The sequence below is a fragment of the Myotis daubentonii genome, chromosome 1, assembly GCF_963259705.1.
Source record: "Myotis daubentonii chromosome 1, mMyoDau2.1, whole genome shotgun sequence".
NCBI classification, from domain to species: domain Eukaryota; kingdom Metazoa; phylum Chordata; class Mammalia; order Chiroptera; family Vespertilionidae; genus Myotis; species Myotis daubentonii.
Window position 1 is genome coordinate 43,621,678 of NC_081840.1, and position 20,192 is coordinate 43,641,869.

Genomic DNA, 20,192 nt, shown 5'->3' on the forward strand with positions numbered 1-20,192 from the left:
CTCTATGTCATCTGAGATGGGGGTGACCTTCACTTTCCCATATCTGGGCTGAAAGGATGCTGACTATAGTCATCTGTTAAGTTAACTCCATCTCAGCAATTATTCCCTGTTTTATTCTTAGTGACAAGAAGGGTTTATTAATTCACTCTGCTTCTTGTTATGGTTTATAAATGCAACAAGCTCATTCTGAATTACTGCAGTGTAACATCAATTTGTTTAAATCTAATTCTGCTATCGTTGCCAAATTATGTTGTGACTGTAATTGTGGCCATATGCATGGGCTTAAAACACAATCATGTTTTGAAATGGCCCTTCTTTCCCACCCCCCGCCTCCTTGCCCCCGCCCCGTCCTTCTGATGCTTCTTCTAATCATTTGACATTAACACAATTGCCTCACTTTCCATTACTTTATCATTTCAGAAATGAATGTGCTTTCAGCGAGAGGGATTACAATGTACACCCCACGTGAAACAGTAAAGAATGAAACTATGATTTGTGAAGTGTGGTTGCTACCCAACTAAGTTAGTGAAAAACACTGCATAACATATGACTCATAAAATCTAGAAATCATAATAGTATTAAATTCAACCTCATGAATAAATAAAAGATTCTAAGTTTACATTGCATTATATATTTATTTATTTGGAAAGTGGGACCAAAGAACTAGTATAATTCTACAGCAACTCACATCTTGCCAAAAAGAAAAATGTTTTTATGATTCTTTTCTAGGTCATAACAGTTATAATCAGAGTTATTTGCGCAGCAATTCAAAGCAATGTTTTGTTTGGCTATTTTGTTATGCATTCATAATCGTTCTTTTAAAATTCATGTTAACAGATCCATGTTTCAAATCTTTTAAGAAACCCTTTTTATTTTAAAAAGTAAATCTAAGTCAAATTTTCTGTAGGTCTTTTAATGGGTTGCACTGGACTGTCTGGCTGGAACTAAATGTCAGTCAGTACAAACAGTTTCAGAGGTTCCTTCTGGTCTCCCCATGTCTACAAGGCCCTTCTCACAAACCTGCCAGAGGGTTTGCTACCATCATTATTTTTATTACGCACATTTAAGGTATTGGAAAAATCATCAGTAAGTTTCACTTTTAATATTTTGTTGTAAATTGATTGTACTAATAGAGTTCATAGGATATAACATGCTGAAGGCAGTTTTGTGGAGGGAGGGGAGATTGTACACGTGTGTCTGGGGTATATGTGTTTTCAATGCATTAAAATCTTTATACCAGCCTCTTATTATCAGGAAGGCTATACCTCTTCACAAAGTGGAGAAAATACCAGTTTCTAAGAACTGATCATGTAAATTAGCAACATATTCAAGTTTGCTCTGTCAAAAAATGCCTGAGATCATGTACAGGCTTTTGACAAGCTGTTTCAGTTTCGAAAGTAAGGAAACACACAGCCCTCGGCCACCAAATAATAACCCTTTTGAGTGTCTTGAGTAGTTCTAGAAAGCGATTAGCCTTGATGCTGCTTTTCTAATTAACGACACAGCACAACGCTAGACGCATGGCTTCGGTTCGGGTAAGTGCTTTCAAAACCAGTTTTCTGAGTGGCACATCACAACTGCATTTGTTCCCAGGTGCTCTACATGTTCGTTTAAAACCAAACACCTGAATATTTCTTTCACGGGGCCTTTTGCACAATGCTCTGTTTTATGAATCCAAAGTGAAAATACTACTTTAGTTAGTACCATCATATATACATATATCAACATAAAAAGATAGGGTCAACAGTTTTGATTGAAATGCCAGTAGTCAATCTGAGTAAAATGTCCCTAATGTATATACATTTTAAAGCGCTCTGGTGTAAGTTTTACAAACTCCAGTTTTATGAAAAAGGGGGATTTTTTAATACATTAAAGGAGCATGCATTATCTATATGTCAGACAAGGCAAAGAGCTTCCCCACATCCTCTATGATCAACATACATGGGCACAATAGCCAAGGCTCTTAGCCTATTTTGGAACTGGAAAAAATACATAATAAATGACTAGGATTCTACCCCAAATTTTGATATAATTTTGAATTCCTATTTAGGTCTTCACTAAGATTCATTAAAGCAAAGCATAATCCTCTCTAAATCTGGAATGATGCCTTTTTAAACCTCAATACTCATCAGGAAAAGTTTGCATGAGATGCCGTGGTTGCCTCGGGCGACAAAGCCTCAGCGCTCCGCCAGCTAAGCCAATATTAATTTTAGATGGAAGCGGGGAAAACCAACAACAACAAAGGAGAAATCTGCTTCTGTCTCCACAGCCAGAGAAATAATATTTTTATTTCAAGGGCTTTGGGCTCATGGGAGCAGATAAAAATTCTTTCACATTATTCACAATGACATTTTAAATAAAGTTTCAGCAGGAATAAAAATACCGAACTTTCTGGTTATTTCTGAGGCTATACAAGTATTTCTATGATCAAGTGCTCTTAAACCAAACCTGTTAGAAAAACATAAAGCACATAGAAAGCAACTAAAAAATGTATTACACGGTTACATGAATGAAGCAGGCAGCTGAAAATGGCGATGCAGGAGGCTTGGAAGATTAATCTAAGACGCTGTTATGATGGTTAGAAGTGGTTTTGTGATTCCAAAATGGCAAATTCTAAAATTAACCAGTTTTTAGTTTTGATTTGACCAAATACACTTAAGAGCTTTTGAGAGAAGCCAAAGGTTAAAACTGTATTTAATAGTGTATAGATGTCACCTCTATAATTGTTTTTAGTATCAGAAATAATCTCAAATAAAAGAATTTCCCAATTAAACGAAGCATTACACTTCATTCTCCTATGAAAACCTCACAACACAGAGAAAGTCCAATCCTTGCTTTGGGACACTCACCAGAAAACCAGTGCAAACACAGGCACAGACTCTGAGAACCCTGATGCAACCCCCATGTGGTTGCTCTCCCCTCTCGTCATTTTGCCGACCTGCTGGCTTAAGGTTTAGAATGATTTTCTCAAATGGTGTGTATTGCATCAGTATACACCACTGACGCTGCTACCATGCTGTTGTTTCCTTTTGAACTAAGCCTATTATCAAAGAAATAAAATATTTAAAATCTCTCTACTAATTCTCTTTGTTGTTAAATTCACTCATCCTTGTTAAAAATGATGGTACTAGATTATTTAGGTACATCAAACGAAATAGTGAAATTTGAATGAGCGGCCAATGAATCTTTTAAAAACAGGTTCACATGTTTTAATCATTTCTAATTATAAACAGAAGGAAAGCCGCTCCATTAAATGCTAAGAACAAAGGGGTCAAGATCTTTACTTAAAATCTACATTATATCTTACACTACTAATGTATGCCTTTTAATTCTTAAAAAGACGAAGAGCTCATTAAAACAACTGATTACTTACACAGGCTTTTCTCTGATTAATACTTGGCAAACTGATCCCATAGTTCGCACTGACAGCAGCTCTGTGGCGGAGGTTTTCAGGATCCTGCATGATTTTTACATCCAACCCTATCTTTCGCTGAAACAAAGAAACAATGAAACTTTCATGCTGGATAAACAAAAATGCTTACTCATATCTTATATCCTCAAAGGAGTATAAAGTTCTTTGGAAAGAATTATTTTAATGTAGTTTTCACTGGGAAGAAAAGACATATTTGGGTTTTTATTTCTGCTGTTAATTGTTCTTACTTATTCACAGAAAAGGAACCTTCTGCAGATTTCCCTCCATGTATCCTATTGCTCATACAAATACATCCTCAGACAGCATTCATTTTTTCACAAAGAATGGTAGACGCCACCCAAGGTGGGACAAAGGACTAGAATACCTGGTCTTGATTTGTTTTTAGCTTTTTCCAGGTCAAGGATTTTGCCAATGAAATCTATACTACACACACACAGGTAGAGGGCTCCCTTGGTCTGTTAATGTGGCACTTTCCTCAAGGGACAGACAGTTACAGGTAAATCTCAGTTTGGATTTGGTACATTTACCACAACAAATTTATTTACTCCTTCACAGAGATATTGCTATTTATAGGGAAAAGGCATGCTTTCATTAGAAAAAAAAAAAAAGCATATCATTTGAAGCACATGTTCCTCATTTCATATAAGTCAAATGAGTTAGGCAGAGATGCTTAAATAGTAACCAGCAGTGTAGGCAGCGCAGTGGTGGTGCAAAGGGGCACGAGAGGGGTCCTGAGACTTGGGGTCCAGTCTTACTCTCCCCTGGACTGCCTGCATGACCTTGGGTAAGTCACTTCCCCCCTTTGGAAGCCGGTTTCTTTTTTTTCAAAATGTGACAGACTTGATGGTCTCTTGAAGAATTATTCACCCTCCTCAATTCCCCCCACCCACCCCCCACCCCCACACACACAACCCTCTCTTGCTTTGGCATTCTATGACTTGATGCTAAAAGGTAAGCTGACACTTAAGAAATATGTTATTACCAACAGTTTCTGAAGTCTTGTGACTTTTTTTATTGTGGTACAATTCGTATACTATAAAAGCTCCTTTAAAAGTGTGTAATTCAGTGGTTTTTAGCATATTCACAAAGTTGTATAACCATTATCTATCACCCCTCTTTATTATTATTACTGTGACCCGGTGCACGGATTCATGCACATTGAAAGGAAATTAATTAGAAGGTGGCCAGCGGGGTGGGACTAGACAAGATGGGCTGGACACGCCCTGGCGCCAACCTTCCACCCTCCCTGGCCAGCCGCACCTGGGGTAGCGCTGTGGCTCAAAGGGTGTCTGTGGAGTGAGCGGGGTCCCTCCAGAAGGTGGGGTCCCTCAGCCTGGCCATGGGAGTCAGGCCAAAAACAGCTCTCCGACATCCTCCTAAGAGTCCTGGAGTGCGAGAGGGCACTCTGCAAAGTTGCTGTCGCACAGGGTGTGGAACACAAATGTAAGTGAGCAGTAAACCAGAATCAGGGCCGACAGTGCCCCAGCAACAACATAACCCACAGCTGAAGGTGGAATCGCATGGCCCTGCAAGGAATTGGGCTCCCTCCTCTCTGGTTTCAGGGTGTGTCACCCGAGAACTGCCGCTGCCAAGTCACTGCCACTCGGCAGCTCCTGCATTGAGCGTCGTCTGCCCCCTGGTAGTCAATGCACATCATAGCTACAAGTCGGACAGACACTTGGCATATGAGCCTTTTTTATATATACTAGAGGCCCGGTGTACGAAATTCGTGCACGGGGGGTGGGGGTTCCTCAGCCCAGCCTGCCCCCTCTCACAGTCCGGGAGCCCTCAGGGGATGTCCTACTGATGGCTTAAGGGAGCGGGCCTAAGCCGCAATCTGGCTGTGGAGGCTCAGAGCAGGCGCCCTGTGTGTTTGTGTCCGCTGGGGGCCTGCCCCCAGCTGTGCCTCGGAGGCTGGGAGCAGGTGCTGTGTGTGTGTGTGTGTGTGTGTGTGTGTGTGTGTGTATGTCTGCTGGGGGCCCGCCCCCAGACACACTGCAGAGGCTTGGAGCAGGTGCCCCTCTTTGTTGATTCTCAGGTTCTGGGCTGCGCCTGTGTGTTGTTCTCTCAGGCAAGGGGCCGAGTCCGGCCCCTCCTCCTGAGCTGGTTGTGACCGTTATGGAGTCCCGACCTCATTTGCATATTACTTCTTTACATATATATATATATATATATATAGAGAGAGAGAGAGAGAGAGAGAGAGATTAATTTTTATCCTTGCCTGAGAATATGCTTATTGATTTTAGAGATCAAGGAAGGGGGAGAGAGAAAGAGAGAAACAACAATGTGACAGAGAAACATCGATCAGTTGCCTCCTATATGCACTCCAACCAGGAATCGCGCCTGAAACCTGGGTCATGTGCCCTGACTGGGAATCAAACTTGCCACCTTTTGGTGTACAGGACGACCCTCCAAATAACTGTGCCAGCCAGCCATGGCAATCAAAACCCCTCTTTAATTCTGTAACATTTTCATCAACGAAAAAAGAAACCTCAAACCCATTATCAATCATTCCCCATCTCCTCTCCATCCCAGCCCCTCCCTGGCAACTACCAATCTATTTTCTGCCTCTTCGATGTGTCCCATTCTGCACATTTCATATGAATTGTAAATATGTGGTTTGTAACAGTTTAAAAGGAGGCCTTGTAAGGGATTAAAACACCTGATTTCCTTTCAACTGAGTGTCTTTGTTCTAAGGGATCTGATGCAATTGCTAAAATGGTTGTAGGAACCAGATTAGTTCAATGGGCTATGCCTACGGTGGAAGTGAAGGGAAAGACTGCAAAAATATCTACAGAATGTATGCTGTCTAGTTACTTCTTAATACAGGTGCCAAACCTTCCTTTTATTTTTTTAATAGCAGTTTTTAAACCAAATAACTATACTTAACTGCCCACTTTACTTAACCCATGCAGGGATGCAGGTTGCAAACAAGACCTATCTGTTCCCTTCTCCTTGAAGTACATGTGGTAATAAAAATAATCTTGTGCCTAACAGCTATCAGGGGGTTTCCTTCTGTGGCTAACCCATACTCAACAGCACTATTCCGGGTGTTTGCATGGAAGCAGAGTGTCTCTTTCATTGAAATTAATACCTGGACATAATTTGTTTCTCCTTAATTAAACTTTCAGAATAATTTTCATTCTACAAAGTTTCGGGACATTACCAATATGTGTTAGATTGTCTGGATGTGGTTTCTGTAATTAGTGTGTTTTTAAAATGTGTATTCTGGATATAATTGATGGGAATGGCTTCAATGTCATATCTTAGGTTTGCTAGAATTTTTTAATCCTGGGATCATTGGCTAGTGGGCCATTGAATTTTCTTAGTTTTATTATGGTCCTTCAACTTTCTGTGGCTATGGGACTGGTGTAAGAAAGAAATGATCAAATACCAAATTATTGTTAAAACTGGCATTAAAATCAATTGTTTTCTGCCCAATTTTACATTTCTGTGGCCCTGGCACAGATAGTTCTGGTAAGAAATCAAAATATAAGCAGAAACTCAAGAGAAATGATAGGTTGCAATATCAATTCTTTATTAGTTGGCTTCTAAAGCCATGGGAAATGTCTTTTAAATTATTAACATTCTAATATTCACTATTTTGGCACCAAAGCATGTGTATACCAAAATAATATGCAGCACACATGATTTAATTTACCTTCAAAAACGTACAAATGAGCCTACATTTAAATAAAATTAACATATCAAATGGTTTCACTGAAGATCACTACCACATACATTCATAATCTGAATTTGTCTTACAATTTTACAAGTTACATCTACAGAGGTGTGTAGCAAAATACTTATCAGCATAAGCTGCCTTATCAGACCCAGATTTTCCTAGAAAAACAATTATAGATTCAAACACAAAATGAATCAATCCATTAAGCAGGAAAGCATGTTATGAAGGTGATCATTTTTTACCAACAGTAAAATAAGTATCAGAAATAATTTCAGAAAATTTTCTTAAATTGGTCAAGACACCAATTTACTTAATCTATCTTGAGTCACTAAATAATCCATACTTTATTCTCCCCTTTGATAGTAATTACAAGCAGATATATCAAATGTGACTCTCATTTAGACTTTGGTTTGTAAGAACAAAAGTTATTATCAGAGCCAATTACTGTTTTACCTACATGGCTGCACAGAAGCAGGGAGCTCAATTTTCATCTCATCAGTGATTTTGTGGTATTTATTTTATTACTATGCCCACAAAGCTATATAAGAAAGAAATAGCTTATGCTATTAAAACTAGGGCTTGAGCATAAGAGGCTAAGGTTTCTTTTAGGAGAAGTTCTGAATTAAAAACACTAGGCAGCGTGTAATGCCAGCTCCCCAGACATGGGCAGACCATAAAATGACACACATCTGAGCAGTAGATCCCACACAGAGTAATCAAAATTGAAATGCTTCACAAACAAAGTTGAGACAGGCTATTTTATAGTATTATCAGCATAACATTATTCTCAACAGTGTTTGCTACAAGTAATGCCTTCTAAAGTGTATATTGCTTAATATCATAGTCCCGCTGGTTAAAGACATCCGCTGTTTAATCTCGAAATCAGGGGAAAAAAAGAGAAAAAGAATCCAGCTTCCTTTAACATTCTGATTCTTTCAACCATTATATTTAATGGAAGTACAAAGGACACCAAGTCTGGTTCAAGTCATATGTTCTAGTTTTATTTGTAAAACTGGGTAATAATACCTACCTTCACAGAGCTGTCTGTGAGATTTAAATCTTGCAAATTATAAAGTACTACTCAGGAGCCAACTTGCAAGGGGTTTCTACTCATCAAATAATAACTGCAATCGATCGAAACACTTCAAATATATAAAAATCCATAAGTTCTTAATAAAATTTCCCCATCTCCCCCAGAAATTTAATAAAATTAATAAGTTAATCTTAACCTTGATAAATAAAAGAACCAAACATTTATCCTGCTTTTCCTGAAAATCTATATTTAAGATTCACCAAAGAGTTATAACGGAAAGTTCTTCATAGAAACTAATAAATGCAGAAGGAAAGATATAATAGTAAAATCACCCCTTGGCAATCCCTAATGAAATAATGTATTTGGGTAAATGTCAATGGTTGCTCATACCATTAAGGCGAAATGTGGACGAGAACCTTTATAAAGCAGGGGTGGGGAACCTCCAGCCCGCGGGCCACGTAAGGCCCTCAAAATCATCTAGTCTGGCCCTGCCAAGGCATTAGGGGTGAGTTAGTTAAATGTTTGACCAAAGACAGCGGGCTAATATTTAAGTTTATAATTTTGTATGGCCCTCAAATGATGTTATAATTATCCAAATGGCCCTCGGCAGAAAAAAGGTTCCCCACCCTGTGATAATGGACAGACTGAGCTGGTGATACCTGGACTCACTGATCTATCGCAGCATCATGAAAAGAGAAAGAAGAATTTGCCTCTGAAAATGCTCTAAAAGGAAGGCTACATCACCACCTAGTAGGTATCCTGCCAAAAGGATGTTTCCTGAATTTGATCACGCTTCTAAGTAAAACTAGTTGATAAGAATTACTAGAGACAGAGAAGCATGACACCACAAGACTGTGATCAACCAAATTGAGACTGTGGGAAAAACCTATATGACAAATGCTCTGGTTTCTTAAAATGATACTAAAAAAAAATGTTTTATTGATTTTTTACAGAGAGGAAGGGAGAGAATAGAGATTTAGAAACATCGATGAGAGAGAAACATCTATCAGCTGCCTCCTGCACACCCCCCACTGGGGATGTGCCCCTAACCAAGGTACCGGAATTGAACCTGGGACAATCAGTCCACAGGCTGACGCTCTATCCACTGAGCCCAACCAGTTAGGGCAAATGACATTTTTTTAAGTGAGGAAAACTGTTATCGATAAAATGAGATACAACTGCAATGTGTGGACCTTGTTTACATCCTGATTCCAACAAAAGTAGGAAGAGAAACAGGGAAAATTGAACGTGGGCTGGGAATTATATAATATTAATGCACTGTTGAATTTATTAGGTGTGATTATATACTATTAATGCATTGTTGAATTTATTAGGTGTGATAATATTTTTAAGTCCTTATCTAAAGTATTTAAGGGTAAAATGATATGAGGCCTGGGATTTGCTTTAAAAGACTTCAACAAAAAGAATAGAGGGAATAGATTAAATAAGAATGGTTAAAAAAAAAAAGAATGGTACAATTATGGTAAGCACTAAAGCTGGTGATGGTTACGTGGATTTCATTCTACTTTTTTTGTCTATTCAAAAGTAAATTTTCTTAAACAGCGCATTTGAAATGAAAGTATAATTCAAATGTAATTATTCATTATCTTATTATCATTTGTACTCTAACATTTTATGCTCTGTGATATCCCCTTCTACCTCCCTGCTGGGCTGGAAGGATCAACAATCATGGCACCACTTAACTCCAAGCTGCTTTTGAATAGTCCAGCTGCTGCCCAACTGCAAAACGTTAAGACTCAACTACTACCCTTCAGATGTGCCATCCTATGTTCTGATTCCTATAGGAGCTGAATTGGAGAATAAGAGAAAGATTGGGGACAGAGCTGACATTTATTCAGCTTCCATTTTGTGCCAGGTACCATAATAGGTGAGCATTGTTGTAATCCACGTGATTTATTTTAGTCCTTAAAATGACAAGAGGGAGTATATGATATTATCACTACTTTACCAATCAGGGTCACTGGTTAAGGGACTTCTCAAGGTTGCACAACAGAAACAGGGAGTCAGCATTCGATTTATTGCTCTAACTCCAAAGCCTCTTTCTATCACAACACACTGCCACATTATAAAGAAATGTTAGTGAATCCACTCTTGATTCAACTTCCTGTCTATCAGATCCCTTACTCTCTCTGATCCTCATAGGCACTGCTTTGGTCCAGGCCCTCATTATTACGTAGACCACTGTAATGGCTCCTAAGACGGGTCTCCTTGCCCATCTCCTTGCCCATATCCTTGCCCCCAATCCAACCTCTGCATGACCTCCAGAGTGACTGAACCTCTGATCACTAATTGATTCTAGTATATGTCTCTCACCTCTTTAAAGTCCTCTAATAGTTTCCTTTATGGTGGCATGATCTGGCCCTTTCCGACATTCCAGATTGCCTTAAGTGCTCTAAATAAAACGCACTAGGACAATGGCTGAGAGAATACCTTAGATATGGTGGTCAAGGGCAGCCTTTTAAAGAGATGATAATTATTCTGAGACCTGTGTGAAAAACTGAGCTAGTTTTGCAAAGATGTGAGAATGACTGAAGAGTGAGAAATAGATGATTAATGAGAGGGGATAACTACAAAAGCTAAGATCTTAATGAGAGGCTGACCTTAACATGGGAAGGGATACTACTTCCATTATGGCAAGGGAGAAGGCATCATACATCTGGTCATAGAAAAATGAATAAATTTGTTAATGGGAAGGTTTAGGACTAAGTTTCTCTGCAGGTGACTGACTGGACGCATATTGCTTAAATAAGGTGAAGTTTATTCCTCTCATGTGTATGGAATCCAGAGAGAGGCTGTTCAGCATTGGTTTGGAAGTCCATGAAGTTGCTAGGAACCAGGCTCCTTCCAGTTTAGTATTCTGCCTTCCCTAACATATGGGCCTCCTCCTCATGGCCTCAGATGGCTGCTAGAGCTCCAGCCGTCACAGCCTCATTTCAGGGAGCTAACAATTTCTGCCACAATCTTGTAATCTAATCCAGCTAAGGAGGAAAAGGATGATAAAATGAAAGTGATACATAGTAAATGAATGACAGGCCGATAGATTGGAGGTTCTTACAGCATTGAAGAGTTGTTGGAAGAACATACTATGTGAGCGGGCAGACTAGGGCATGGGGGTCAGAGACTGCTGTGCTTGAAACAAATTTAAGAGATGATGGTCTTAACCATCTCTTAAACAAAGTTCAAGCATCCGGCATTCCTGTCACCACCCTCCCAGCCCTTCCAAAGCACTTCCCCCCGCAAAAAAAAACTGTTATTCTAGCACTTTCCATACAGTCTGGAGAATGTCTGCGGACTGTGAGCTCCTATAGCACTGAGATTTGCATCTCCAGCACATAGTAGCATTAAAATTTAAATATTTGGGAAAATGAAATAGCACACCAGTGATAAAAGACATTTTTTAGTTTTACTATGCTTGTGTTAATTCTTACAATATACTACAATGATGCAATCATCAGCTTCATAGGGCACTGTGCTAAAGGGGGCATTCTGTCCAATTTTGATGGCACATGGGCCCATTACTAACTCCATGAACTCCCTTTGCTACAACTCATCTCATGAGTTGGTGGCCAGGAAATGATGGCTCTCCTGCATGTCCAGAAGTTAGCATCTCCTAGTACAGTGATGGCGAACCTATGACACGCGTGTCAAGAGGTGACATGCGAACTCATCTTTTTGGTTGATTTTTCTTTGTTAAATGGCATTTAAATCCTATCTAATAAAAGAGAAACATGGTAATTGGTGTACGACCGCTACCCTTCCCATTGGCTAATCAGGGCAATATGCAAATTAACTGCCAGCCAAGATGGCGGCCGGCAGCCAGGCAGCTTGAAACTAACATGAGGCTTGCTTGCTTCAGTGACGGAGGACTCCAACGTTCCCCGCCTGCCGCTGCAGGCCTCTGAGCTTCAACTCTAAGCAACTATGTAACAAATATAGAAGCTAAACCAAACCCCAGAAACCTGCTTTAGTCCACCGGGCTTCAGCCAGCAGGATCGCAACATTGTAAGCAAAGGCCAGAAACCTACTTTCAGCAGTGGAGGCCTAAGAGCTGGAGCCAAGCCTCAAAGTTAAAGCTGGCCCAGAATAAAAAAAGAAAAAAAGGAACGGTTGGGAGCTTCAGTCACCCCCAGCCTGAAAACAGCCCTCAGTCCCTCACCCAGACTGGCCAGGCACCCCAGTGGGGACCCCCACCCTGAAGGGTGTGTGACCAGCTGCAAACAGCCATCATCCCCTCACCCAGGCTGGCCAGGCACCCCAGTGGGGACCCCCACCCTGAAGGATGTGTGACCAGCTGCAAACAGCCATCATCCCCTCACCCAGGCTGGCCAGGCACCCCAGTGGGGACCCCCACCCTGATCCAGGACACCCTTCAGGGCAAACCAGCCGGCCCCCACCCATGCGCCAGGCCTCTACCCTATATAGTAAAAGGGTAATATGCCTCCCAGCACTGGGATCAGCAGAGCCGCGAGGCCTCCCGGCACCGGGATCAGCGTGACAGAGGGCAGCGCCCAAACCCCCTGATCGCCCTGCTGCTCTGTGTGTGACAGGGGGCGGGACCACAACCTCCCTATCCGCCCTGCTCTGTTCGTGACAGGGGAAGGCGCCCCAACCCCCTGATCAGCCCTGCTCTGTGCCTGATAGGGGGGAGCTCCCCAACCCCCTGACCGCCCTGCGGCTCTGTGTGTTACAGACTGCGGCGCCCCAACCCCTGATGGGCCCTGCTCTGTGCGTGACAGGGTACAGAGCCCCAACCCCCTGATTGGCCCTGCTCTGTGCGTGACAGGGGGTGGCGCCGCAACATCCCTATCGACCCTGCCTTGAGTGTGACAGGGGGCGTTGCCCCAACCCCCCAATCGGCCCTACCCTGAGCGTGACTGAGGGTGGCATCGCAACCTCCCAATCCGCCCTGCTCTGTGCATGACAGGGGGCAGCGCCCTAACTCCCCAATCAGCCCTGCTCTGAGCCCGACCAGGGGCTGCACCTAGGGATTGGGCCTGCCCTCTGCCACCCGGGAGCAGGCCTAAGCCAGCAGGTCATTATCTCTCGAGGGGTCCCAGACTGCGAGAGGGCACAGGCCGGGCTGAGGGACCCCCTTCCCCCCCCCCCCCCCCGAGTGCACAAATTTTTGTGCACCGGGCCTCTAGTATATAAAATAAATATCAAAAATATAAGTCTTTGTTTTACTATGGTTGCAAATATCAAAAAATTTCTATATGTGACATGGCACCAGAGTTAAGTTAGGTTTTTTCAAAATGCTGACACGCCGAGCTCAAAAAGTTCGCCATCACAGTCCTAGTAGGTCAGCAGGAAGGGCATGAGAAATTTGGGATGCCACCTTTGAAATATTACTGGAGCATGAAATCCCACCTAACAAAATTCAGGTAATCTTTGCAATTGTAGCAAGTAGTTTATGTTCATGGCAAAGGCACTATGGGTCAATAATATGCAGCTAATTGAATCTTATCATAGAACCAATGTTATTAGAAGATATTATCGTAAGGCTTATTTTTGATACCCATTTTTTTATAGAAACAACCCCAAATACCACACTTAATCATCTGTTCCATTAGCCATAACTTATGTACACTGTAAAGTATAAACCTCTTTAAAGTATATATATAGACCAATTGAACGGGAACCAATTATAGTAAAACAGTATTACATATGATAGAGAATCACAATGTATTTTCCATAATTCTAATGTAGCTTCATAATTGCCACCTTGGTGTGGCCCCAGAAAGAAAAGGGTCACCTTTATCAGGTGCATTGCACTGAGGAATTTTGTTGGGCAAGTTTAGAGGGACAGATCTGAGGATAATTCTGGGGATAATTAGAGTCATTTGTGGACAAAATCAGGAATCTATTTCACTTTTCTTCAATTGTAAATTTCTTTGTGGCAAACACAGGAAAACAGCTCAAGTTTTTGTATTTGTTTTTCCAGTGGTGAGGAAAAGCCAGGACTCTGAGGCCAGAGAGACCTGAATTTGAATCCCAGTACTCCTGTTCCTTAGCTTTAAATTACTATCATCAATAGACCTCAGTTTCCTCGTCTTTAAAGTGAGGATTCCAATAATTCCTTCCCTCAAAATGTTGTTGAGGGTGTGATATGGTCTTCCTGCTTCTGCCCTTGCCCTGTAACATCATCATATTCTCACCACGACACCCAGAATGACCCTTTAAAATTGCAAATCAGACCATGTCGGCCCTCTGGTCCTCCAACGGCTTCCCATCTCACTCAAGGAAATACCCATAGTCCTCACGGTGGTCCATAAGATCTGGACCCCTTCTACTGTTCCTACTTCTCTCCCCCTTGCCCATCCCTCTTCAGCTTCCCTGCTGTTCACACTCCCAATCCAGGGTCTTTGCATCTTCTGTTTCCTCTGCCTGGAATGCTCTTCCTCCAAATGGCCAATGGCTTGCCCCTCATGTTTATCAAATTTCTGTTCAAGGATCCGCTTACAAGCAAGACCATTCCAACACCCTTCCCGCCCCCTCCCAGCTTTCCTTTCACCAACCAACGTACTATATATTTACTTTTCAAGTCATTTTTTGGTTGTTTTCCTAATGCCTACCCCACACCACCTAGAATGTCAGCTGCATGAGGGCAGAGGAGTTTGGCTGATGCCTAAAATTGTGCCTGGCACATATTAGGCACCTAATAGAGGTTAACCAGTATCCGTCAACAAATAATAAGAATAATTATCACTTATAGCACCATGTGTGGGGCACTGTGATAAGCATTTACATATGTGAATTTATTTATCCTTACACAACCCTATGAGGTCGATAAGTACTATTATTGTGCTTATTTTATGGGCAAGAAACTGAGGCACAGGGAGGTTAGGTGACTTGCTAAGCATAGGATGTGAATCTATACTTTTAACCATTATGTTTTCATTTACTGCAATCCTCTCCCAGGCTGGACACTGCTTAGGCACTGGGTATTGCAGTGAACAAAACATAGTCTCTCTGCTTTAGATTAATAGAGACTTAAGAAATAAAATAATCAAATGCAAGGAAAATCTTAGCAGTTCTGGGTTTGCATATAAAGAGCAGTAGAAGCCATTTGGGAGATAATTGAGGAAATCTGAATATGACCTAGGGATTTCTTATATATTTTAGATGTGATAATGGTATTGTGGGTAAGCAGGAATATGCTCATTTTTAGAGATGCATGTTAAAAGCATTAGGGGTGAAATGTCATTAGGTCCATATTTTAAAACACTTCAATAAAAAATAGGTTAACAACTGTTAAATCTAGGTGAAGGAGAAATGGTTATTAATACACTATTCTTGGTTTGTTGGAATATTTTCATAATAAAAAGGGTTTTATAAGCCATAAAAAAGCGGGGGGGGGGGGGGATATGGAGCTTACATTCTAATGAGAAGACAGAGCTCACAGTGGCCGGCTCATTGCAGGCCTTCCCTTCTCCCCACTCCATTCTGTAAAATCCAACTCCTGCTCATCAGCAAACTTATCCACCCCGATGCTGAGTGACACGAACTCACAGGGAAAACCTCTGAAGCAACCCTTGCTGGCCCTGGCTTTTGCCTTCTTTGCTCTCTCACCATGTGGATTGTGAGAATAAACAAATCATCTTTTCTGTCAAAGAACAGTTTAGACAGCCGTCATTTGGGGCTGCCTGACTTGGCAGCTGCCATGTTGGCCGCATGGCTTGCAGCTTCCTGGGGGCCACCATCTTGAAACAGCAAAGGCCAACCCCTCCCTTGAATTAGCCAATCGGGAAAGACCGTGAGCCTGAGCTCCAATCAAGAGCGAGGGACAGGTCACATGCGTCAGGGATTATAAAGCCGGGCAGCCGGCCTGCTAGGTATGTATGCGGCTTCCAGACCACGTGTGCACACCCTTCTACGTAGAAGTAAAGATGTTTGCCTGCTGCCTGGCTCCCGAGTCTGGTTTGTGCTCTACCAGGACCCTGAACTTGGGGGCTCGCCTTATTTCTAACAGGATCATGTCAGATATCCTCAAAACTTTCGTTTTGATCAGATTTTGAGAATCACTTTCTCAATTAGATCCCAATTCACAAAATTAAAGGTTCTTCCATCTAAGACACAGGTGTTGCACATGGCTGCATCATAATAAATCACACAGTTTTTGTGTGTTTCATTGATAAAGCACCCATTTTATGAATTAATATAGAGAATAATTCAAGCAGTGAGATGGCTTTATTTCCCTGCTCCACAAATATATCAAGTATATCATGTTTCCAAGCTGGTCCTCTGATCTCAACAGTTTAGAAATGTCTATTTTCAAATTGCCTTCAGACTTAACTTGCCAGACACAACAAGGAAATCAAATACTTTCTTGGCCTATAAGCCTTTCTCCTTCTCTCCCTCCTTTATCTTTTGTTTTTATTTCAAACCCTTTCCGTGACTGTTAGGCGTACATGTGCCCAAGGTGCCCATAGAGGGTTTAGGCTGGTGTTGATAGGGAGCTAAATTACACAAGCCATCAGAATACGGCTTTTTCAAATGTAAAAGAAAATTAATAAACAATTCTTAATTATGATTCTTTATTACAATGGAGCAATTCCTAATTGTTTTTCCTCTAAGTGTGTTGGTGTAAAATGGAATTCCAAAAACTGCTATCAACTTTGGAGAACCAGAGCTTAAAGAAGCAACTGGGGTTTACCTAGTTTGAAAGGTTGGCTGTGGGCAATTAAAGGTAATAATATCCCAGTCGGATTTCACAACTGCTTAATACTTCAAGCTTTTGAGTTGGTGCAGTAGGCCTGCTGGAGCAGCTGGCAAAACAGCACTGTTTGTCATTGACTTTGCAATGCAAGATCAGGGCTATGCTTCGTGTGGGCGGTTATGCATTTTTAAGCAGATGTCATTGATATTAGAGATAAAACAGCAGTAGGGATCCAGGCGCTAGAGGTAAAATCGGGATGGGAAACCAGTCCTTGCCCCTTTCTAAATGGAGCTCACCCATGCTCACAGCATTTCAAAGAACCCGGGGTTATACTCAGCACATTAGATTCCTTATCTTTATCAGGATTCAGAACTCTTTCAGGAAAGTAAATTTCTGGCCATGGTATTTTTTTTTTCTTCTGGAAGAATCAAGCGATTATATATTCAACAACAGTCCTAATTTCAGATATTTTACTTTATTGTCTTTGTAAACCAGAGATCTCAAATCTTCCGTTTGTGGACCAACTGTGGTCCTCCTGAGATTCTTGGTAAAAAAAAAAAATACAAATTTAACTGAAGCAGATACTTAATAGTAAAGAAGTTTAAGCTCCATTTATCACAGCATTCTCTTTTCTTTTCACCAAAGCCTTTATTATTACCTGGTATTTTCTTATCAATGAGCTGTTTCCCCTCCCCCAACTAGAGCAAGCTCTGTGAAAGTAGGGATCTAGTCCAAGCCGTTCATCCCCGTGTGGCTCTAACAGTCCTTGGCACAGTGTACATACACCACAGGGAGTGGCTGGACAAACCCAGTACAATGACAAAGGTGGGAGTAGGCTGCTTTGGGAGTGTAGCCTGGACTAGTATTTTATGGGGACGAGTACACCCTTAGACCCTACTGGGGTGGTTTCATTTATTTATTCAACAAACATTTATCAAGAGTCCCCTAAAATTATAGAGCAATGAACAAACTGACATGGATCCTGCCCTCCTTATAATCTAGTGGAAAGACAGACATTTTAAAAAATCATACAACTTAATATCTAATTACAAATTGTGGTAAGTGTGATGAAAGAAAAATACAAGTTAATATAAACAATTATAAAAAGGATACCATGTGTTGACTGTACAATTTTGTGTATATACTAAAAATGACTGAATTAAATACTTTTAAAAAGGTTAAATTTTATAGTATATAAATTATCTATCTATCTTCTATATATATAAAAGCCTAAGCAACAGGCTGATCAGCCGACCAGCTAGTAGGTATGATGCACAATGACCACCAGGGGGCAGATGCTCAATGCACAGGCATGGAAACAAGGAGCAGACTGATGAATCTCATGGGAAGAGGGGAGGGCAGGAAGAGATTAACCAAAGATCTTATATGCATACTAGAGACCCGATGCATGGATTTGTGCACCAGTGGGTCCCTTGGCCTGGCCTGCAGGGATTGGGCCGAAACCGGCTCTCTGACATCCCCCAAGGGGTCCCAGATTGCAAGAGGGTGCAATTTCTTTAACATTCTGTACCTTGGTTTCTTCATCAATAAAATGAAGGTAATGATAACAACACCTCATCCTAGGTCCATTCTGAAGGTTAAACGAGTTAGTATTCCCGCAGCACTGACAACAGTACCTGGTACTGAAGGGAAGGGAGCTATTATTACCCTTGGTGAGTCAGGGAGGAAACAGGAGAAAATTTAAAAGACCACCCCAAGGAGGCAAAGTCAGACACCTCTTGAGCTTTATTCTTGCCACCTGGAAACTTTCTTTCTAGGACTCTGTTTAAAATTTGAAGGCATTCTGTTCTGATTTATTTTGCTTTCTGAAGAAAGCACTTGTCAGAGAAACTGACCATACCATGAATATATCTGAAAAAACAATGACATGTTTTCTCATTTAGACACAAATCAAATTTCCCAACTTTACTCTTAACTTTTTTTTCTAACCGCCTTATTGAGATATAATTCGTACACTTTAAAATCTCCTTTTTAAAGAGTACAACTGGACGGTGTTTAGTACAGACAGAGTTGTGCAGCTGTCACCACTATCGAATTCCAGAACATTTTTTATCATCCTCAAAGAAACTTGGTACTCATAGGCGTCACTCCCCTTCACCCTTCCTCCCAGCCTCTAGCAAACCACTAATTACTCTGTTTCTATAGATTTCTCGATTCCTACCTTTGTTCTTGGAAAGGCATGTGGTAATACACACTGTCTTTGGGGTGGCCAAAGTTTACCCTCAGATTCCAAAGGGAAAATAAATAATTTCTGATCAATTACAGTTGGAATCAACCTAAAGAAAAATAATAATTTCAAATCAAATTTGCTATCTTAAAAGCTTCACAAATTATAACTTAAAAACAATGCATCATAGTTTGAGAACAGAATATCAATTAGACTTTACAGGAAATATTCTATTGGTAATTATAATAAATTAGACCAATTTTTAGCATTTTTATCAGCATAAAACTGCAGTTGTTTATTAAGCATATGAACTTCCAAGTCTGATAAAGACCATTATAGCATGAATATAAATCTCTATGTCTGGCTGAGTTTATATGATGCACAAATGACATAATTACTGAACTATAAAGCATTCCTTGGTAAAGAAAAACACAATGTGCTGTACTTTGCTTAATAAAATCAAATCACAGGGTAGCCAATGTTAAATATATCTAAAATGCTGGTCCCCAAAGCAGTTCGTATTTATATTCTTTAAACCTCTACTATTTAATGTAATTACAAAGATTTAAAAATCAAAGATAGTTACAGATCCTTCTTATTAAGCAGTGGGCAGTTCCATGAAAGACCAATGTAAAACAAAATAGCGTTGTAAGAATGAGTATATGTATGTCTTAACGTTTTTAATTTAAAAGCAGTTCTTTAAAATGGTCAACATAATTAAGATCAATAAATCTCAATCTCTTGATTCTACTATGATATCCACTTGTGCCAAATTATCATTAGAAAGTAATTTATGGCCCTAACCGGTTTGGCTCAGTGGATAGAGCGTCAGCCTGCGGACCCAAGGGTCCCAGGTTCGATTCCGGTCAAGGGCATGTACCTTGGTTGTGGGCACATCCCCAATAGGGAGTGTGCAGGAGGCAGCTGATCGATGTTTCTCTCTCACTGATCTTTCTAACTCTCTATCCCTCTCCCTTCCTCTCTGTAAAAAATCAATAAAATATATTTTTTTAAAAAAGAAAGTAATTTATGGACTTCTGGTTTCACCCCAACAGTTAGAGAGCTTAGATGTTAAGACTCCCAACTGTACAACAAGAAGAAAAGGTGAACAAATCAAAAAAACAACTCATCTTGGATCCATCAGAGGATTTAGGTCATAGAGAGAACTGCTGCTGC

The 20,192-nt window shown here is 40.8% G+C and overlaps 1 protein-coding gene across 1 annotated transcript in view; it reads right to left on the bottom strand.

Moving 5' to 3' along the window:
• IQCH (IQ motif containing H) overlaps window positions 1-20,192 on the bottom strand; it is a 198,818-nt gene that overhangs the window by 156,784 nt on the left and 21,842 nt on the right. The window contains exons 4-5 of the mRNA XM_059697431.1: window positions 19,011-19,125; window positions 3,374-3,490 (exon numbers count right to left, since the gene is read on the bottom strand). Coding sequence (XP_059553414.1) covers window positions 3,374-3,490; window positions 19,011-19,125 — 232 coding nt within the window. The remainder of the gene's footprint in view (window positions 1-3,373; window positions 3,491-19,010; window positions 19,126-20,192) is intronic.